The sequence below is a fragment of the Ochlerotatus camptorhynchus genome, unplaced genomic scaffold (genome assembly GCF_037179485.1).
Source record: "Ochlerotatus camptorhynchus isolate MF236.1 unplaced genomic scaffold, CSIRO-AGI_Acam_v1.1 ptg000070l, whole genome shotgun sequence".
Taxonomy (NCBI): domain Eukaryota; kingdom Metazoa; phylum Arthropoda; class Insecta; order Diptera; family Culicidae; genus Ochlerotatus; species Ochlerotatus camptorhynchus.
Genome location: NW_027040560.1, coordinates 2,471,119 through 2,493,044, shown reverse-complemented (window position 1 = coordinate 2,493,044; position 21,926 = coordinate 2,471,119). Strand labels below are relative to the sequence as shown.

Sequence of the window (21,926 nt, the reverse complement as noted above, 5' to 3'; positions counted from 1 at the left end):
TTCGAGCTGAACAATAGTTTTTCATACGAATATCATAAGATGGCCAAGGTGTCTCGTCCTTTTATGCTCGTTAAACTCATCGATTCCTCCCTCTTGCAGATTCAGACATCATAGATCCGAGCAAGGATGTGCGGTTCGTAGTAGAAGGCCAGCGGCGAAAATTGTACATCAAGGATCATTCCTACTATCGAAAGCACGTGCTCAAAGGCCACACGCAATGGCGGTGCACGGAGTATAGAGCTTATGGGTGCATAGCTTCGGTAAAAATTTCCCGCGATGGAACACAAATGACCCTACAGGGTGAACACGCACATCCCGTCAAGACACAGATGCGTCGCGATGGCCAACTGAAACGGTTGGTGGAGAAACGCAATGAAATTGTCAACGAGAGAAAGCAACAACGAGAACGACGGCGACAAGAAAAGTTTCCCAAGAAGAGTGAATAAGATTGAAAATAAACCAATAATCTAGTACTGCTGTGCTTACCTTTTTCATTTTCATTTTCATTTAAAAAGTAAGCAGTTGTATTTATGCTAAAATTTACCTAATTCCAGACCTTCCAGCATCGTTTTTCGTTCTGAGCGGGCGAGGAACGTTGCAGCTCTCGATCGATGGATACGTATTTACCCAGGAATTGGTGAAAAACAATGCCATCGATTGGGCCTGTGCCCAATCGAAAGCTTTGAGGTTAGTGCTATTCTAGTACATCCTAGAAAAGATATTTGATTTATTCAACCATTGTACGTTAGCAGATGCCGGGTACGAGCGACAACTGCGCGGGGCAACAGTCGTCAGGTGCTTTCGATTCGGGGAAAGCACAATCATGGAATCATTACGGAACGTCGCAAAAGTGGCGCTCTGAAAGCCTTGTTGGAACAGCGAAAAAAGGAACGAGAAGAAATGCGACTGCGGTTAGCCGGTCCCCATAAGCTTTTCCATTAGCCAGGCACCTAGAAACAAATAAAATCTCTACAAAATCCCCCAAAAACCGCATGCAATTGTCTGATTGTAGTACTAGAATGTTGACTTATGATTTCTCTTTGGTTCATTTATTTCAGTGTTGAACATTGTTGGTACTAATCTTTGAAATGCTATCTGTCTCATTTGTGTCGTTGTTTGCTGTTGGTCCCCGCATTCTCACATTCATGCCGCACGAGTAGAAAATGGAAACGAACCTGACGTGCAGTACACGATTAGTAACCGTGGAACCCCGTTGCTATTGCTCGATGGGTTCACCTTTACCAGGGATAAAGTACGCAACAGTGTTACCTCATGGAGATGCTCCCAACATCGTGCGCTGAGGTAAGCTCTTTGACCATAGACTAACACTAAGACCAGGGGGTCCCGCTCAATACTTTGGTTCAGAAAGTACCAGACCTTTGGTCCCAAGCTAAGTGAAGCACCCCTCGAAACAAACACCTGAATATCATTTTAAAGGGTCTTTAATAAAAAAATATATAACAGATTTTAGTGAGTGCGCCTATAGATGTACTTGGGACCAATGGGCTAGTCAAGTAATGATCCAATTGAAAATCGTTTGTTTCGTATTGATGGAAACCATGACCCTTGCATTCTAGTACTGCATTTAAAGCTAACCTTTACCTTTTCTTTCCCCATGTTTCTTCCAGCTGCAAAGCTCGCGCCAACGCCGTCCGGGATCGCAGTGGCCAAAAGAAAATTGTAATCAAACACTCGCACAATCATCCGCTTGTAATCGAGCGCAGAAAGAAAAGTTCCTCTAAATAAATATACGCGCTACTTCTAGTACCTCAGCATAGCTAACCAAGGCTGCAAAAAATGACTTGTTTATTTTCTCGGCATAATATCTGTTTTAGCTTTACACGCTGATTTCGAATTGCAATAAACTCACAGAAAAATCTGTCTACTCCAGGTACGGTGACGTATACCATAAGTCGGCGAGGCAGGCGTCAAATCTGCTACCTCGGGTTCACTTTCGAGATGGAGAAGGAGCGGATAGGGTCCACCAGCTGGCGTTGCTGTCAGGCCAAACCGCTAAAGTAAGTTGCTCGTGACCAGGTATTCTTTGGACTTTCTTTTCTATATGGACACTATCTTCTCGTTGCAGATGCAAGGCACGAATTATCGAGCGAGTTAATAAGTTCGGTGAACCGACGTATGAGATTGTCCGATCCGTGCACAATCACGACATCATTACCGAACGGAGGCCCCGGGGCACGTTGAAAGGGTGGAATAAGCTGCTAATTTATAAGAGTGATCAATAAATCGATTCTGAGCGGAAATATTGCGTGTTTCTAATATCATTCTAGTAGCTTAGGGTTTGTACGGTCTAGTAATGGTGTCTACTTCATCAACAGGTGGCGCTCACGAGGTACAGTACATCGTTAGCGCTCGAGGAGGCTTGCAACTGTGTGTCGATGGCTACCGCTACACCCGGGATCGAATCAAGGACAACGGAATCACCTATCGCTGCGTGCACTACAAACCACTGGGGTAAGTGTTGGACTGTTTTGACCTACAGTATGTGAAACATCGACATTTAGCAGGAATTTCAAATTGTTCAGAACTTAGAAGTTGAGATTAGATCAGGACACACATTTTTCACGTGATTTCAAAATGAAGTTTCACTTTACTTTCATGTGGTCAAATCACATGTCAATTATGTATCCGTTGAAATATGTTTTGTTTCAAATGGAAACAGCATTAGAACTTTTTTCAGTGTAAGAAAGGTATTTGCTTATACATTGATGTTTTTGCTTCTGTATGGATGCAAAAAATTGTGATTGTCATGTTTTCGGATTCATTTTTTCTGGAATTGATTTTTTCATCGCGTTTTAACTCGAAACAATGTGCCACTCGAACCAATTCACTCGATCCATGGCTGCTTGTCTCCAATTTCTTGACCGTCCCACACTTCCAAGATTCTGCTCCACTTGGTCTAACCACCTTGCTCGCTGTGCTCCTCTTCGTCTTGTACCGGCCGGATTCGAGGCAAACACAATTTTTGCGGGATTGTTGTCCGGCATTCTTAAAACGTGTCCCGCCCATCGTACCCGTCCAGCTTTCGCAACTTTCCGGATACAGGGTTCGCCATAGAGTTGCGCCAGCTCGTGGTTCATTCTTCGCCTCCATACACCGTTCTCACATACCCCGCCAAAGATGGTCCTAAGCACTCGTCGTTCGAAAACACCCAGTGTTTGTAGGTCCTCCTCGAGCATCGTCCACGTCTCGTGTCCGTAGAGAACTACCGGTCTTATCAGCGTCTTGTACATGGTACATTTAGTACGGAGGTGAAGTTTACCCGAACTCAGGGTCTTGTCGAGTCCGTAGTAAGCACGACTTCCGGTAATAATACGCCGACTAATTTCTCTGCTGCAGTTGTTATCCGACGTCACCAATGATCCGAGGTACACAAATTCATCTCCGTTGATTGTCACGCTTCTGCCTATGCGAGCCCTATCCCGCTCGGTTCCTCCAGCTAACAGATACTTTGTCTTCGACGTATTCACCTTTAATCCAACCTTCTCTGCTTTACGTTTCAGCCTGGTGTACTGCTCCGCCACGGTCTGAAACGTTCTTCCGACAATGTCCACGTCGTCAGTGAAGCAGATGAACTGGCTGGACTTATTGAAGTTCGTGCCCCGCTTGTTAAACGTTTCATAACACCTTCTAGCGCAATGTTGAACAGGAGGCAGGAAAGACCATCGCCTTGTCGAAGTCCTTTGCGAGTTTCAAACGTGTCATTTAACGCACCCGATATCTTCACGCAGCACTGTACACCATCCATCGTAGCCCTGATCAGCCTGGTCAGCTTCCCGGGAAAACCGTTCTCGTCCATAATTTTCCGTAACTCTTAACGGTCAATAGTATCATAAGCGACCTTGAAATCGATGAATACGTAGTGCGTAGGGACTTGATATTCACTTTTGGATGATCTGCCGCAACGTAAAGATTTGGTCCGTTGTCGATCAACCATCCACAAAACCGGCTTGATAACTTCCCACAAATCTGCTTGCTAGTGGTGATAAACGGCGAAAGATGATCTGGGAAAGCACTTTGTAGGCCGCGTTAAGAATAGTGATCGCTCGATAGTTCTTACATTCTATTTTGTCGCCTTTTTTATATACTGGGCATATTACCATAGAGGTAACTCTAAGACTAGAAGGTCCTGAAGAAACGTGCTCAACTTTTTGGCTCAGCTCTGGTACTCTCTTCGGTCCCAAGCTAATCGATGCACCCCTCGAAACATAGGAAAATCCACGAACCCCTCATTTTATCTGTCAAACTTTCATAGCGAATCAAAACAAACACAGTGTAGTACCATAGAGGTAACTCTAAGACCACTGGGTCCCGAAGAAAATCATTATTATTTTTGGCTCACTCAGTACCAGAACAACGGTCCCAAGCAGTCCCAAGCTATTTCACTCACCCCTGCATGTTCTGCATGAATCCACACACCCCTGATGTTATCTGTCAAACTTTCATAGCGAATCAAAACAAACATAGTGTAGTAATAGAATTTCAACTAGAATAGGGTACGTTAATCATTTGCTTGGGACCAATAGGCTACTAAGGTGGTGAGCCAATTTAAAATCGTTAGTTTCGTATTGATTGTTGATATTACTCCCTCTTTCCACTCCTCCGGTAGCTGTTATGCATCCCAGATCCTGACTATCAGTCGGTGCAGACAAGTGGACAACTTATCCGGGCCCATTTTGATAAGTTCCGCTTCGATACCATCTTTCCCAGCTGCTTTGTTGTTCTTAAGCTGTCGGATAGCATCCTTAACTTCACCTATCGTGGGAGCTGGCATGGCCTTCTCATCCGCTGTACCGACGAAGCCATTCCTCCTGCCGCCTTGGTCCTCCGCCTCTGCGCCGTTCAGATGTTCATCGTAGTGCTGCTTCCACCTTTCAATCACCTCATTTTCGTCCGTTAAGATACCCCCTTCCTTATCCCGACACATTTCGGCTCGCGGCACAAAGCCTTGGCGGGATGCGTTAAGTTTCTTGTAGAACTTGCGTGTTTCTTGAGAACGATACAGCTGCTCCATTTCTTCCAGGCGGCGCTTCTTATCCCGGAAAAGATGGGTTTGCTGTCTTCGCTTCTGTTTATATCGCTCCACATTATGACGTGTTCCTTGCTGCAGCATCGCCGCCCGCGCTGCGTTCTTCTCGTCCAAAACTGTCTGACACTCTTCGTCGAACCAATCGTTCCGTCGAATCCGTTCCACGAACCCAACGGCGCCTTCAGCAGCGCTGTTAATGGCTGCTTTCACGTTGCTCCAGCAGTCCTGCAGAGGGGCTTCGGTGAGCTCTCCCTCATCCGGCAACGCTGCGTCGAGGCATTGCATGTACTCAGTTGCGACTTCGGGCAGCTTCAGTCGCTCCAGATTGTACCGCGGCGGGCGTCAGTACCGAATGTTGTTGGCAACGGATAGTTTTTGGTGCACCTTGACCATTAGAAGGTAATGGTCCGAATCGATATTTGCGCCGCGATAGGAGTCTTGGACATGAAGTGCCTTCCGTCGATCAAAACGTGGTCGATTTGCGATTCTGTCTGCTGCGGTGATCTCCAGGTGTACCGATACGGGAGGCTGGAGGCGGAGAAATCGATGAGTCTGAGGCCGTTGGCGTTCGTTAGCTGGTGAGCGCTGAACTTTCCTATAACCGGTCTGAATTCCTCCTCCTGGCCGACCTGAGCGTTAAGATCTCCGATGACGATTTTGACGTCATGGCTTGGGCAGCTGTCGTATTCCCGTTCCAGCTGCGCGTAAAAAGCGTCTTTATCGTCATCGTCACTTGCTAAGTGAGGGCTGTGCACGTTGATTATGCTGACATTGAAGAAACGGCCTTTGATCCTCAACTTGCACATTCTGCTATCGATTGGCCACCACCCAATCACGCGCTTCTGCATTTCGCCCATCATGATGAAAGCTGTACCCAGCTCATGTGTATTGCCGCAGCTCTGGTAGATGGTATAAGCACAAACGAAGTGACAGACGGAGCGGCTCGAAAACTTTGGTGACTAACCTGCTATTGCAATTTTTCAGTGTACCACATGGCAACACCACTACTACTGGATTGTACCACATGGCAACACTACCATAGAGGTAACTCTAAGACCACTGGCTCCCGAAGAAAATCATTATTATTTTTGGCTCACTCAGTACCAGAACAACGGTCCCAAGCAGTCCCAAGCTATTTCACTCACCCCTGCATGTTCTGCATGAATCCACACACCCCTGATGTTATCTGTCAAACTTTCATAGCGAATCAAAACAAACATAGTGTAGTAATAGAATTTCAACTAGAATAGGGTACGTTAATCGTTTGCTTGGGACCAATAGGCTACTAAAGTGGTGAGCCAATTTAAAATCGTTAGTTTCGTATTGATTGTTGACACTACTATTGGATTGAACTAGCATTTTCACCAAATGTACTAGAATATTTTGGTTCTATCTCTTTCACTCTACTCAAAACTGAAATGCATAAAAAAAATGACAAAATGATACGCACTCTTTGCACACTGTCAAAGAATCATTGTACACAAAATCAACTTTGTTCAAATCAAAACAAAAAAACTAACCCATCTGGTGGATGATGGCACAAGCTTCCAAGAAAATTCTATTACAGTGAACCACATTATTTTAATGGATTTCTTCGCCAGTTAGTCGTCTGTCACTTCGTTTGTGGTATAAGTCTTTTAGATGGTATAACCATCCCTATACGTATGTACCGACGATCCCTTCCACCAAACCTCCTGCAGCGCTACGATGTCGAACTTGCGGACCCTCAATAAATCGGAAAGAATGCGGGTACTTCCCAAGAAATTGAGAGACTTGCAGTTCCATGTTCCGAGTTTCCAATCGTTAGTCCGTTTCTGTTGCTTGGGTCTATGCCGATTGTTCCGGTCCGTATTTACATTGCTTGCTTCCTGTACTTTTGTTTTTTTACGGCTGGCTTGTAGGGCCTGCACCAACCCCCATTGTATCGCCGGGGGACCATCGTGCACAGCAATGTTTAGAGTCCCACGCACCAGGACGTTGATCAGCCGCTCCTAACATGGAGAACAGACGCCGTTTTGAGCCGCACCTCCATGGTGAACAGACGCTCAAAGACTGCACTCTCCGGGGAGTTTTCGTACTGAATTTTCACCAAACACTCCCTTAAAATTTGCAAAAGCAAAAGCAAAACACGTCAGTTTTCCAGCGTGGCCTACTACGAAAATTCTTACATTATGTAGAAAGACGACCAGACACTCGTCTACTGGCTCTATTTGATTCTCCCCTTGCCTATTATTACAGATGCAAAGCACGTGCCAAAACGGACAAAGATAAATCCAAACTGCGAGTGATCGATGCCGAGCACAATCATCCGAGGAATATGGATCGCCGAAAAAGTGGAGCCCTGCGAAAACTTCTGGAAGAGCGCAAACGTGAACATCAGGAAACCGTCGTGACTCGAACGTCCACCCGTCAAACGCAAAAAAATGATTAAATATATACATTCGTTTTTAAGCTTCCATAAATCGGTTGTAACAGTTATTCTAGAACTAAGTTTTTTTTTTAATTTAATTTAACGTTCGCTTCCTAATTCAATTGACGTATTCTAGACGACGATTATGGTCCGGCAGAGTACACGGTCAGCAAGAAGGGTTCGCTGCAGCTGTTGGTGCAGGGTTTTCCGTACACCCGTCACAGCTGCAAGGCCGGCAAGGTCTACTGGCGGTGTGTGCAGTTCAAATCGCTAGGCTGCCGATCGCGAGTCCGAACCCATCTGGAACGGATCGAGGTCATCGAGCACGAACATAATCACCAGCTGATACAGGTTAGACGCAAAAGGGGAGCCTTGAAGCAGCTCATGCAGGAGAGGAAACGGGAACGATCGCTGGCGGCGACATTGGACCAGTACGATTTGGAGGAATTCGAATGGGTTGAATAAAGAAGCATACCAATTGGAAATTTTGTTCAATCGTTTAATGCGCTGTTACGTCGAGGAAATATCGTATTGGAAAGTAACGAAGGCTATTTTTTGTGACTTTCAGCCTCGACCACAGAAGAGCAGCCGGATCAACTTTCTTACAGCTACAATTACCGCGGTAACCTGGTATACAATAAGCAAACTTATTCCAAAACTGCCATCCACGGACCGGAAAATATTGTCTATTGGAGATGTACAGGTTATCGGAAACATAAGTGCAGGGCTACGTTGAAAACTCGAGGAAAACAGCTAATCGTAGTTCGACCGGAGCACAACCATGGTTCATATGTGAGGGGCAGTGTTTTTTCGTCGGATTTGCCCATTTTCGATGTATGTTTATAGCCCCTTGAAAAATGCTCTGTATTTTATAGGATTTTTCTTCTTCTAGGGTACTAAAGAGGAAACATAACTCAGGTCATCAGCATTCCACCACCGATATCAGAACATGTGTAATACCCTGTTTTCGGAATGAAATAAACTTCTCAAACCAATTATCGAATACCTTATTATTTCTGCTATTCTAGTACAACTGCATTACACCGTACTGACATTACCATTTTTTACATTCCCAGGCAAACAGCTCAGAGTGTCCTCCTTGCCAATAATACTGAAAAAGGTGAAAATCAAGCGCTGTAAACCACAGTCTCCGGTAAAACAAAATCCAGATCCACTGGGAGGCACATCCGCCATCGATGGGGAGAAAACAACCGTCGTAGATCCCGACCCGGATCGAATTATAACGCCAGATAAGAGCAAAATTTCCAAGGATAACATCGTGAAGCAGCTGTCCAACGGTCACGCTCTAGTGCTGCTGAAACGGGCTCGCGTTAAGGGATTCTGTGTAAGCTGTATCCGCTCGATCCAGGATCCGGAATATAAGAAACGACTGGGCAAAATAATTACATATTGTGCAACGTGTCCGGGTGGGCAGTGGACATGTGAACCATGCTTCGACGTGCAGCATTGTGTTGCAAAATAATGGAACGAAATATACAAAAGTGCCAGAAGACATCATTTTTTGGCTTATTCCTATAAATTACTAACTTTGTTGTTGATGGAAAGTTGTATAGCCTCTCAAATTAATGCATGTTCTATCAATTTGTAGGTAAAGCCTTATTCCAAATTGGCAACCGCAACTCGCTGAAGCTGTACTTCAACGGTAATTTCTACAACCGGTCCTACACAGCGGAGAAATCGAGCAAATGGGTCTGCGATAGGAAGAACTTGCTCAAGTGCAAAGCTCGCATCCGCTTGAATCGGGATAAATCCTGCGTAGTACTGAATGCCAACCACAACCATCCTCCGCGGGACCAAAGCACTATCGGCATGCTGATCGACTTCACCGATCAGGATTTGAGCAGCATGCTGAAAAAGGATGCATTCAAAGCTGAATCCGTCAGTCGAGAGGCCAAGTTTAATGAATAAAAATCTAGTAGTGCATTGTTTCGAAATCGTCTTTCAAATCTGCAATCGAATACATCAGCTAACATTCATCGCTTCTATCACTGTTACTAACGCCTCTTCCGACCTTTTTTTTATTCCAGCGCACAAGATCATGAAGTTGCAGAAACGAATCTACTACCTCAAAAAAGTCTCCAACGAATTTGTACAGCACGGGGAGAACCCGGTTGCATCGCAAATCGAGCACCTGCAGCGCGATCTGGAGATGCTGACGGGAACCCTGCCGAAGAAACCAATTACAGCTAGTACTGCACTGGCCACGAAACCCAGCGCCTTCGTCGAGGGATTCGAATTTCCGCTAACCGAGAAGGAGGAAATCGAACGACTGGAATCGGAAGTACATAACGATCCGGACATTCGTTATCAATATGTGAGTTTAAGGCGGTCTTGACTACTATATTAGAGAGGGTGGTTCAAAATATCAATTCGTTCCAAATTAGGTGCTAATCAATTTGAGCTCATTCGGTTGTGAACTCGTATTGCACCTTTGAAGTTTTTATGGGAATTACCTACTATGGGAAAAGTTATTTTTTATGCTCATCGTCCTAAACCTTCGCTTTAGTGATATATGGAAATGTTTGCTATCTGTACTTGTAAATTTTCCCAGCTACAATTTTACTGAAGACCACGCCTCCCTTAGCTCAGTCGGTAAAGGCACAGCTACAAAGCAAGACCATGCTGGAGGTGGCTGGGTTCGATTCCCGGTCCGGTCTAGGAATTTTTCGGGTTAGAAAATGTCTCGACTTCCCTGGGCATAGAGTATGATGGTATGATTGTACTTGCCAACAATTATACTAATGCATACAGGCATCGAAAACTCTCAATTAATAACGGTGGAAGTGCATCTAGAACACTAAGTTGAGAGCACGCAATAAGCTAATATGCGATAAGTAATAAGCTTGAAATGCGAGGAAGAATAAGAAGAAGACATTTTAATTGAACGTCAGGATAATCCTGGATCAACAGTAGAAAAGGGCCCATCAACATTTTTAAACAAACCGTTCCAAAGCCCTTTACTCGCAGAGCGAAGGCCACCCACGCAAACAAACACCATCATCGGATAGGGGAAACTTCTACCTACACGATGATGGTGTTGGTTTGTGTGAGCGGTCTTCGATTGGTGAGGAATGGGCTTTGGAACGATTTGTTTACAAATGCTGATGGGCCCTTTTCTATTTTGGTCCAGTTAGTTATTAATTAAGAATTTGATGTTCCTGTAACATGCTTCATCACCTGCTCAGCAGGCAACATTGGTGTGCCTGCCATGAAGAATAATGCAAAAAATCCAGGCTACTATGACATGCGCAGAGTTGATAATATCAAGACCAACAATTGAAATGGCCTTAAGCAAACCTCACACGTATCAATATATTGACGCTAAGGGGAATTATTGAGAACAATATTGATGATGTGAACATATAAATATTGTCAATACTCATGTATTAACGTCCATATAGAATATATTGACAATACGATTATTGTCAATAAAAGCAGTCATGTAGGGTCCACTTTAACTCCATTTTGTAAACAAATGACCTTACATTTTCTTGCGAACCGAAACCTACATTTGCAAACCTAAACCACAATCGGGTGGAGGAGAATTTCTCCTACCTGTTCATTATGTTGGTTTGCCTTTGCGGACTTCGGTTCGCGAGAAAATGGCCTTACAAGGTTTGTTTACAAAATGGAGTTAAGGCCATTTCAATTGTTGGTATTGATATAAGAATTAAGCAGAGTGAAGCTTGCAACACTGATGTCGATCAATGGGCATATTTTTTATTTAGGCAGTTTGGCAGTTCGATAGGTAAATTTTGGTTTCAGTCTGCGTAACTCTTCTATTTTCAACTCTGTACCTATCGTGCAGTAGACAAACTGACTCTTTTGCGTGGGAAGTATTGTTATCGAAACTAGAGGAAAGTTTCCCAACCCTGGTGAAGTCATCTGAGGTGTAAAAATAAAAAAAGTCCATTGATCGTTGGGCAGTGTTGCAAGTTTCACTCTATATACGTAACTCTTCTATTATCAACTTTGGATAGGTAGACGGTTTGACAGTCCGATAGGTAGATTTTGGTTTCAGTCTGCGTAACTCTTCTATTGACTTCTTGCCGCAAGATTTCACCAACACAACGTTGCTAGTGTAGCCGTTTAAAATCGATTTGTTTATTATTTTCAACCACGAAATCAGCTGTCAAAGTGTTCGACTTGACAGCGGTTTGTTTTTTTTTTTTCAACCAGTAAAAAGCTTGTATTAGTGAAACTGCTCACTACAGTACTTGTTCGCTAACTAACGCAGAGCTGCCAGGTGGTTTTATAAAAAATCTGTATCCACTCTATTAAAAAATCTGTATTTTCTGTATTGACTTTTTTTTTTCTTAATTAATCATGTTTTGTTGTTTTACAAATACAGTGCATACAAAATAACCATAAAAAGTGCTTAGCCACCTATTCGGGCTATCGTACTAACCATACGGGATATAATTACGCCATTTGTGATATCATCCGTACTTATTTATAAGAGTGATATGAAGCCGTTTGAAAATGTATGGAGATTTTAGTTTCTACCCGCATAAACAATAACCATAAGAAGCGCCTAACCGCCAATTCGAGATATCATCCCAACTTTATGTGGTATGCTCATACTATCTATGATATTGTTATTGTATGGTACCCGTTTATTAGGGTATTCATTATCTTCCTGATAAGCAGTTTTAAATGCAAAAAAAAGTGCACGAGTTCATTACTATTTGATATTTTTAATATAGATGAATACAATTAATTACATCATTTGTGTGGTAGTTACACCGAAAAGTCAAGAGATGTCGCCCCGTCAGTGCTGGTAAAATCATTTTTGCAGTATGGAGAATATCAGAAAATCCGCAATTTCTTACGAAATACATTTTCAATGCAAGTAAAATGTTTACGAGTACTTGTATTTGTACCATTTTAATGTGCTCGGGCACTTTTCTTGTATTTAACATACATGCTTATATTGGAAATATTCAATTAATACTGTAAATCCCCATACAATCAAAAAAGTTATTTTGGCTTTATAAATTTTGATTTTTTTTTTTCTCAAGCATTTTATAAAAATCTGTATTGTAATTTAAAAATCTGTGATAAATCTGTATTCTGTATCGGGTCTGTATTAAGATTAAAAAATCTGTATAATACAGATAAATCTGTATAAATGGCAGCGCTGAACTAACGTTCTTTTACTGGGCTGCATTTTAACTGGGCGTTCGTTAACTGGGCTGTAACCCAGTTAAAAAGCAGTTATACGTCAAAAATAGACGTCACATTTAGTTTGAAATTTAGTTGTCATAATTGGTGAGTGGTATTCGAATGGAATGTTAAGTGTTAATATACATAAATTTGAACTTATTTTCATTTCACACTGAAATCAAGACTTGAAAGCGGCTTTAGCTAAAGCGCCAAGCCTTTCTAAATTCGCGAGTTTGAATGCTGTGGATTTTTTTAACGTTGATCAAACAATCCATAGAAGTTCCCCTCAGTGTTTTTGACGTTTGACAAGCCAGCCCAGTTAGTGAGTGCAATTCGCTAACTGGGTTGCGCTTTTAGCCCAGTTAGCGAACAAGTACTGCAATACTAACGGTGGTAGAGAACTCTATTATCAACTCTGGTCATGCGGGACAAAACTCAGTGTTGCCTGTCGGGCAGTCGATTAGTCACATCAAAATGTTATAGACTTGGACATCAATACATAATTTTCTTTCGGGTTCAATCAAAAAGTGGCCTGCAGCAAAAGTTAAGCTTGGAAAATTTCACATTTCCATTTCAAATGACGAATTTTTAACCGACCGTTACCGAATAAGTTGAAATATTACACAGTGTTTGTTGTTACCCAACATGCCACTTTACACATTTGGATCCTTACACGCTATTCTGAATCTACCCAATGACTGGGTAGATGTCACCCATTTTTGTATCCAGTTAGGAGTTGTCAAAATCTGGGTAAACTAGTTTTGTTCTGATGAGTAGAATCTACCCAGATTCTGGGTAAATAATTCTAATCGAAATTTTTCCAAAGTAAAAAATGGTGCAGATATTAAAAGGAGATTGTTGCGCCGCCAGTAAAAGCACAAACGAAGTGACAGACGACTTACTGGCGAAGAAATCCATTAAAATAATGTGGTTCACTGTAATAGAATTTCTTGGAAGCTTGTGCCATCATCCACCAGATGGGTTAGTTTTTTTGTTTTGATTTGAACAAAGTTGATTTTGTGTACAATGATTCTTTGACAGTGTGCAAAGAGTGCGTATCATTTTGTCATTTTTTTATGCATTTCAGTTTTGAGTAGAGTGAAAGAGATAGAACCAAAATATTCTAGTACATTTGGTGAAAATGCTAGTTCAATCCAATAGTAGTGTTGCCATGTGGTACAATCCAGTAGTAGTAGTGTTGCCATGTGGTACACTGAAAAATTGCAATAGCAGGTTAGTCACCAAAGTTTTCGAGCCGCTCCGTCTGTCACTTCGTTTGTGGTAAAAGTTTTAATGCTCAAAATATATAAATCTGATGCTAAATATTTTTTAGATATGGAACTGTTATCATGGCGAATGCTACCAGCAGCAATAGCTAGTAAGTATAGTGTTAGTTTCTGGACTTTGAACATTCTCCTAATTCTAGGTTATCGAGATATTCTGTGACGCTTTTCTTGATGCCAAGTGTTTGTTTTTGTTCCTAATTTAAAGATCTCATTCTCATCTCAAATCTCAATGAATGGTTAGCATTTGTAACGGTATCGTTTTTTGGCTATTGCAATGTCGTATTTCGTAGTTATATATTTTTCCGACAATATGACCTCAACAATCAATAACAGGCTAGAAGAGCTAGTCGGGTGAGGTTATGTTTGATAAAGCTACTGCAGCGGTCATATCATCTAATTTATATTAAATTGGGTAAAGTTTACCTTGTTATCAAATGTCAACATCTGAGTAACCATTACCCAGTTAATGTCCGAGTTTATGTCGCAGGTACGTTTACCCAGATTTGGGCAAATACATGTTTACCCATTTTTGGGTAGGTTCAGTTTTGACCGATGTGGGTGGATTCTACCCAAATTTGCTAGATTTAGCGTGACATAATTAATGCATGGGCCCTTCTTCCTCTTGAAAAACGTAAACAAATGAAAAAAATATTGCTTAAATAAATAAAAATATCAGTGAAACTAGAAGATTATGTGGAAATTGGAACCGATTTAGATTTAGAATTAGAATTCAATGTCGGAGAACAGGTAAAAAGGTGAGGTTACGCGGCGCCACTTACAAAAAGTTAAGAGCCCCAGCCCAGTGCAGTACGAGTTCACAACCAAAATCAAATTTTTGGGAAAATGATCAGAACCTGATTTGAAAAATGCGATATTTTGAATCACCCTACTAGGTACATATTTCTCGTGGTGCTCTTTAATGGAAAAGGTTATTTTTTTTGAACAGATCAATTTCCTCATCAGCAAAAAGCCCACCTCTCTGAATTTGGTCCAATTTTTGCCGATGGTATTCTCCGATGAGGCGCTCATTTCCTACAACTTCCACGGCTCTCATGCTTCCGGTAAATCCAAAGTATCGATGAAGGGATATAGCATTTTTTCAAACTGTTTCCTAGGTATGTTAGTTTTTATAGATCAAGGTCAAGAGGCACGAGAACAGTTTTTCTTCCTCCATTTTCAGAAGCGTTCGAGGGCGAGGGACTGGACATGGATGAATTGAGCCTTCAGCTGACCACGGCCATCAAGCAAAGCCGAAACCGGATGCGGCAACGAACGTTCCGAGCGAAGAAGACACTCAAGCGAATCAGTGATAAGGGTTCCGAATGACGTGCGGAATTTGGCGTGTACTTTCATAAGAAGTTTGAATAAAATCATGCAATTTTTAACTGCCGCATTTTGTGACGTACTCTTTATAATACACTGTGTAAAAAATTTATGCTACTATCATATGCTTTTTCAAACAATTCTCACTTGAACAGCAGAGGATAACCGACCTCGCAAGCTGGTCTACATAAAAATGGAAATGGAACGGCTGACACAGCGCATCGACGAGTATCCGGCCGCGGTCGAAGAGGACGATCTGGACAAGGTGCGGGCCCTGCGCAAGGAGCTGCAACAGTTGGACGACGAATTCCGGATGATTTCGAAGGCAACCGCCGGCGAGTGCAAACCACGGGTCAGCGGTTTCCAGTTTCCCATCAGTAGTGAGGAAGACATCGAACGACTCGAATCGGCCGTCCGAATAGATCCCGATGTTCGTGCTCAATATGTAGGTGTTTCTTGTGGCAATTTGACCTAGATGGTTTAATAACCCCTCTTTTACAGGTCGACTATTTGAGCGTCATCAAACCACTGCGGTTGAGTGTGTTACAAGCGTTCAATAAATTCTTCACAGATGAAGCCATGACCAATTACAACTGGCACGGACTGGAGAAGGCAGAGTTCCCGCGAACACCGAAAAGAGGCATGCAGAAGTACGAGATATTCTACGCTTGCATGATCGGTAAGTTTAGAACGATTTTGCAGTACTAGATTGGCGATACAAAATCAAGTTTCCTTCTAGCTGCCTGGGAAAGTCACGGAATCGACAACGAAAGCCTTGTCGAGCAGCTGAAGAAAACTGTCTACCACATCAACCGCCGCCGGTACACGAAAAAGCAAGCCATGAAAAAGAAGTTCAAGATCGTGGAAGTACAAGAATGAATTTTCTATCCATGTATTCTAGTACCGTGTTCTGAAATAAACTCTGATTTGAGCTTCCTACCTGCCATGAAATTGTTCCAGTAGATGGACTTACTGGTCGAATCTAGTACACACCGACCGATTCTATTACTAACTTGCATATTTCGATATCCTAGAAGGCATGGCCCAACGAGTGCTGCTGTTGAAGGGTGCCCTGCGGAAACTGAAGCGCGACCAGAACCGGAACCGATCACCGACACGTTCCGAGCGGATAAGGCAGGTGCAGCGACAGATACGGCAGATCGATACGGAATTCCGTCAGCTGACTAGTGACGATTTGAAAAAACCCGTCCGTGTGAATGGATTTTCCTTTCCCATGTCCTGCGAGGAGGACATCGAGCGACTCGAACTCATGGTGGAACGAAACCCAAGTATTCGAGAGCAATTTGTGAGTGGTGAGTTGTTGGACACTCCGACACGACTTGACCGGTTTTTATCTTCCCTGTAGGTTAACTATCTGCGTAGGAGAAAACCATTCAGCGAATCGGTTGAGGAGTGTTTCGGTTACTTCTTCAAGGATGAGGCTATGCTGCGGTACAACTGGAAAGGGCTTGATCGCAACCAGTGTCCCCGAAAAGCGATGATGAATTATCACATCTTTACCGACTGCATGATGGGTGAGTTGCTCGTTAGGACAACCGATGTAAAGCATAGTCCACTTAGAAACGGTACACATATTTTAGGTTACAACGGCGGGTTGGAAAGTTCAGAAATATTTATCATTTAGGGGCGCTATGCTGTCAGTAGTTGTGAGTGTAAAAACTCAAAGCATTCCTCGATTCATTTGCCAAACCATATATATTTCACAAGTTTGCCAAATTCCTTGATTTGAATTTATAAAAGAAAAAATCATCTATGTTATCAATTTTTAAATCAGTCAAAGTATTTTATATCACCCCAGCAGGCCTGGGTTCAATCCCAGTCGGCGCCGCCGGGATGTTCTGAGGCATAAAATCTCTGATCACGTCTTCCTTCGGAAGGGAAGTAAAACCGTTGGTCCCCGGTTCATGAGTTGATGGGTCGATAGGTAGGGTCCATGTGTGGGAGCTGCCTTCCTGGCGTCGGTAGCATTGATGCTCAGCACGGAAAACAAGATCGACGGAAAAAATCTATGTTATCAATTTTTAAATCAGTCAAAGTATTTTATCAAGTTTTGGATTTCATTCGAGGAAATTACATTCGGGGAAATCCAGGGGGCGACTCTATCTACGATACAGGAAAATTTGTATTTTGCTGTGCTTAGCTGCTCGCACGCTGAGTAGATAGAAAGAAGATTGATGACGATTCTGAAGATTTCTTGTAAAAAGATGATGCGCGATGCAAGTAGATGGGAGAAATGAAAGAAGATTTTTCGAAGATTGATTCACTAGTGTGAGATTTGTTGAGCATCTAGAATTGAGATTTACATAGGTGTGTCGGGGGAAATAGGGTATATGTTTGTATGGGATTCGGGGAAATGGCGTTCGGGGAAAATGTAGCACAATCGTTTTCTGCATAATAAACGATGAACATTATTTGTAGAAATGAAAAGTTCAAAGTTTTTGCAAATAGAGCTGGCGCATGAAAGTTAAATGATTTTGGTCAATTCTGAAGTGTTCATTGTGTTATTTTTTTTTCAGTGTGTATTTTTTTCTGAAAAAGCAAACCATTTTTGTACAACTTTGTCCCAGACGATATTTCGATTAGATAAGCCGGTTTCATGTTATGATTCATATCGGATACGCAATTTTGAAAAATTATGCGTGAATCAAAATTGCCTTGTCGGCAATTGTGCGAAGTTTCATGGCATTCGGAGAGTGAAAACTTAAAATCGATTCGTCAGTTGGCGTGGAACTGCTCTAAGGGTAAAGGAAAAGAGACCAACTCTATTTCTAAATGTACTATGCTTTGCAGCTGTAAGGATTCAAGTAATTATTCAAATGGAGGTCCTATGTGACCTTTGATGTACGATTTTTGTTTGTTTGGATTTTTCCAAACAACAGTGATAGAAACCTAACTAATCACAACATTTTCTAGATGCCTGGGTTACACATGGAGTGCAGAAAGACGTTCTTCAAAATGAGTTACGGAAAACAGTTTTCAAAATCAGCCGAAGACGATATTCTAACAAGTGCGCCAGGAAGAAGAGGTCTATTGACAGATCATCAAACTATGGGCCGAAATGTGATGATTAACTTGAATAAACATGTTTTCTTTAAGCACTAAGCTGTATTTGATGAAATAATCCATTAACAGCTAAATTATGACATTCACTGACCACTTCGTTTCACTTCCAGAACCATCGACAGCCACGCTGGACAAGCGTAAGCAGGAGCTGCTGCAGTACCTTAGCCCGTTCAAACGAGCCGAACAACCCCGCCGGAAAGTATCGGTGGAGGGGTTTGCCTTTCCGGTGTACACCTCCGACGAAGTGGAACGGCTGGAGGAAGCTGTACGCTCCAATGTCAAAACGCGGGAACAGTACATAACCTATCTGGCCGAACGGAAGCCCCGCCACATGGACATTCTGGAGTGTTTCGCCAAGTTCTTCACCGACGAAGCCATGGCACCGTACGCCTGGAATGGGTGTAAAAATCCACGATTTCCCCGGAAGGCCATGAAAACGATGCACATTTTCTCCGACTGTATGTTTGGTAAGTGTGTTAAGATAGGAATTGCGGTTCCGGAGATAGTCTCAAATTTGAAAATCTTCTAGAGTAGCAGTCGCGACCCACCGGATTGGTTTACCCTTTTGGGACGATTTTTCTTCTGTTATATTTCAATGAGACAACAAGCTCTTTTGGAGGGTGTCTCTCAAAAAAGCAAAATACCGTTACACTCGTTTTTGGTATTATAGGTCATCCGTTCTATTCTCTCCTTCCTTTTATCTAAAAAAAAGGTCTGATAACATGTCCAATCATGTTCTTAAAACCTAGGCCCATCATTCAAGATCCATTCGCATGGTGATAAAATATGCCAAGTCTTCTAAATGGTCAACCAGGGATTGTACGATGTCCTCAGCAACGGAACATATCTAAAGAGATTCATAAAATCTAAAATCACAATTTAGAAGTCTACTTTCATGTATACAAGATGTTCTAGGCTTTCCAAACGATCCTGGATCATTCGATCCATTAGGCCAACCACAATGTGAAACAATGTCCTTAGCAGCGAAACTTGTCTATGCAGATTTCGATCCATTTCCTTTGTTTATCAAATGTTCTTCTTCTTCGCATTTCAAGCTTATTGCATATCGCATATTAGCTTATTGCGTGTCCTGAACTTAGTGTTCTAGATGCACTTTCACAGTTATTAATTGAGAGCTTTCGATGCCTGTACCATTTTTGCATTGGTATAATTGTGTGGCAAGTCCAATCATACTTCTATGAGCTTGAGCTTGAGCTTGATTGACCGCCCACGGTTGCTACTCTGTTACTGCCGGATCAGCTGTAATTACACAGAGAACCAATAGACGATGCTTGGGACTAGCAATCATCCTCAATGTGTAAAAACTGGTGATCTTAAATTAGGCAATACCAGCGCCGGCCGCGCCCAAACACAGGTCAAGAAAGGAATGGGAAGGATTGTGTTGACATGACACTCGCTTTGATGGAAGCCGAGAACACCTCTGCACTTCCACGAGGAATCACTGGGATGTTGGATAAGAGGGTTGGGTTTGCAGCAGGGTTCGTTTTGGTAAACGATAAGCTGAATTGATGTCCTAACAATCATATAATGCGAAGGAGCTTGGGATTGAACCCACGGTCTTCTGCTCAGTAAGCAAAAACGTTTGCCACTAGGCAGACGAGCTCCTTTTTAATCACCGAGTTGCTGTTATTACCATGTAGTCATATTAACAAATAAAACGATTGACGAATCTTGAATGTGGATGGGCCTGAGATTAGACTCATGATGTTCTGCTCAGTAAGCAAAAACGGTTGCTCTAAGGCCACCGAGCCCCTCATATCACATAATACCGTGCTCAAATTTGTGTATCCATTCAAACCCGGAACCAACGACAACAACGAGTTTCGCAAAATACACGATACACAAGCGATTTTACTGGGACAGCGTTTTTCTGCTCAGTAAGCAAGCCACTGTAACCGACGATCTTTCAAATCCGAAAACTAAAAACTACGAAAAAGTACTTAGGTCTTCATTAAGTTCCACTTTCACGCGACGTTCAACAGGGTCCTATCCAGGATTACATCTGAAAAATCCAAATCTGGCCAACGCCCACCTAAACCTGTTCTAATCCACCTGAAATGACTAACGAATGGAAGACTTTGACTACCCAGCCATGCAATAGTCTCATTCCGTGCCTTATGGCAACTTGATGATTCTATTGCGCTCATCTTTTGGCACCACCCAGGGGAGACTTGGTCCTGTACCCAATGCTTAACTTATCTCTATTCCACTCAGCTACTCGCAATTTCTTGTGATATAGTGGGCGGAATATTATTATATGAGACAATTCAATGCAGACGTCTTTCCAAATTTGGCAGATCGACAGGTAATCGGTGAGTTACCACGATAGTTGCTATTCAACAACTCGACAACGTCCCATCGTCAACGCCTGCTATGAGAATTTCCCATTGCAGACGTCAACGAAATGACGTCATCGAGCTATTGATCAACTACCTTGGTTATCGCCTGGTACCTTATAGCACGATGCTAGGAGGCGAACCGTAAGAATCGATGAGCTACCTCTCCCCCGCAAGTCCAATCATACTTCTATGCCCACGGAAGTCGAGAAATTTTTCAACCCGAAAAATTCCTAAACCGGACCGGGAATTGAACCCAGTCACCTCCAGCATGGTCTTGCTTTGTAGCTGTGCCTTTATAAAATGTTCTGAGTTCTCTAAATTGTCCTGGAATTTTGATCAAATGTTCTACTAGATCAATTACGCCCCTGTGTACATTACTGAGTTGATGGAATCGCATCGCTTCCAACGTGACAGCCATGGACCGTTTGAGGTGTATTCGGTCTCTAGGAACAACTGATATCGAGCTAAGTTTCCCTTCTCGATGACCGGATGAAAAATGGAAATTCAGTTGCCATCCTGAGTTGCAATGTCTATTTTCAATATTCGCCAAGTTTATGGAATATCTCAAAGTGGGTCGCGATCACCGAAAGCTTGAGAACCACTGTTCTCAAGGTTAAACACGAAATTATTGCAACACATTTAATTTCCTCTAAAATTTCACGTATTTAGCAGATAAAAACCAAATTTGTTGGGGGGTTCTATACATGTATTAAGCTCAGTATACGTATATTGGATCAATTTTTGGGGGTTGTTTGGTAAAATGCCTGACACTTTTGCTTCACGCCATCCATAAAAGCTTGTACAGACGTATCCGGTACCTTTTTCTATTTTTTTTTTATCAATTTCCTCCTCATGCCATTTGCATCCTTTACTTTCTCCTTGGTCTTTCTGAGTTCCCGCTTCATCATGGTTTGATTGGGCGTAGCTCTGGACAGTTCGGTGGATTCATGTCCTTGGGGACAAAATGCATCGAATCCTCATACCATTCCAGCACGCTTTTAGACTAGTGACATAAAGCTAAGTGAAGCCAAAACAATGGTTTTTTACTGTGCTGTCTCAAAAATGGCAGCAGACGTTTCACCATTGATGGTGCCCTTTGTGACGAATATTTTACTTCTTTTTCTTGAAACGATCATCCTCTTGGACCTTATCTTTTCCAATGTAAAACTCCTGTCCTGGTATTTGTTGGAAGTTAGATATGACGTATGTTTCATCATCCATCACACAGC

At 42.5% G+C, this 21,926-nt stretch overlaps 3 protein-coding genes across 4 annotated transcripts; all 3 read left to right on the top strand.

Annotated features, from left to right (window-relative positions):
* The first annotated feature begins 1,861 nt into the window (after positions 1-1,861).
* LOC135697501 (uncharacterized) lies at positions 1,862-7,491 on the top strand. The gene is made up of 3 exons (XM_065217255.1): positions 1,862-2,018; positions 2,087-2,472; positions 7,286-7,491. Exons 2-3 carry the CDS (start codon positions 2,315-2,317, stop codon positions 7,476-7,478), a joined length of 351 nt encoding a protein of 116 aa, XP_065073327.1. The 5' UTR covers positions 1,862-2,018; positions 2,087-2,314; the 3' UTR covers positions 7,479-7,491.
* Positions 7,492-9,065: 1,574 nt separating this feature from the next.
* Positions 9,066-15,315, top strand: LOC135697383 (uncharacterized). The gene is made up of 3 exons (XM_065216997.1): positions 9,066-9,792; positions 14,877-15,045; positions 15,111-15,315. The coding sequence occupies exons 1-3, from the start codon at positions 9,337-9,339 to the stop codon at positions 15,254-15,256; spliced, it is 771 nt and encodes a 256-aa protein (XP_065073069.1). The 5' UTR covers positions 9,066-9,336; the 3' UTR covers positions 15,257-15,315.
* A 36-nt stretch (positions 15,316-15,351) lies between these two features.
* On the top strand, positions 15,352-18,403 carry LOC135697385 (uncharacterized). 2 transcript variants are annotated; one of them, XM_065217000.1, is made up of 5 exons: positions 15,352-15,698; positions 15,755-15,932; positions 15,993-16,559; positions 16,620-16,788; positions 18,188-18,398. In XM_065217000.1, the coding sequence occupies exons 1-3, from the start codon at positions 15,447-15,449 to the stop codon at positions 16,130-16,132; spliced, it is 570 nt and encodes a 189-aa protein (XP_065073072.1). In that variant the 5' UTR covers positions 15,352-15,446; the 3' UTR covers positions 16,133-16,559; positions 16,620-16,788; positions 18,188-18,398. The 2 variants fall into 2 exon arrangements, with proteins under 2 accessions (XP_065073072.1, XP_065073071.1); XM_065216999.1 differs by lacking the exons at positions 15,352-15,698; positions 15,755-15,932 and having other exon boundaries at positions 16,146-16,559; positions 18,188-18,403.
* Positions 18,404-21,926: the final 3,523 nt, after the last annotated feature.

Excerpts from the sequence above, each read along its gene's own strand:
- LOC135697501 (XM_065217255.1), top strand. The coding sequence starts at position 2,315 with ATGGTGTCTACTTCATCAACAGGTGGCGCTCACGAGGTACAGTACATC. Across the intron at positions 2,473-7,285 it reads GTGCACTACAAACCACTGGG|ATGCAAAGCACGTGCCAAAA; the intron begins GTAAGTGTTGGA and ends CTATTATTACAG.
- LOC135697383 (XM_065216997.1), top strand. The coding sequence starts at position 9,337 with ATGCATTCAAAGCTGAATCCGTCAGTCGAGAGGCCAAGTTTAATGAAT. Across the intron at positions 9,793-14,876 it reads CGGACATTCGTTATCAATAT|ATCAATTTCCTCATCAGCAA; the intron begins GTGAGTTTAAGG and ends TTTTTTGAACAG. Across the intron at positions 15,046-15,110 it reads TTTTTCAAACTGTTTCCTAG|AAGCGTTCGAGGGCGAGGGA; the intron begins GTATGTTAGTTT and ends CTCCATTTTCAG.
- LOC135697385 (XM_065216999.1), top strand. The coding sequence starts at position 16,293 with ATGGCCCAACGAGTGCTGCTGTTGAAGGGTGCCCTGCGGAAACTGAAG. Across the intron at positions 16,560-16,619 it reads CAAGTATTCGAGAGCAATTT|GTTAACTATCTGCGTAGGAG; the intron begins GTGAGTGGTGAG and ends TCTTCCCTGTAG. Across the intron at positions 16,789-18,187 it reads CTTTACCGACTGCATGATGG|ATGCCTGGGTTACACATGGA; the intron begins GTGAGTTGCTCG and ends AACATTTTCTAG.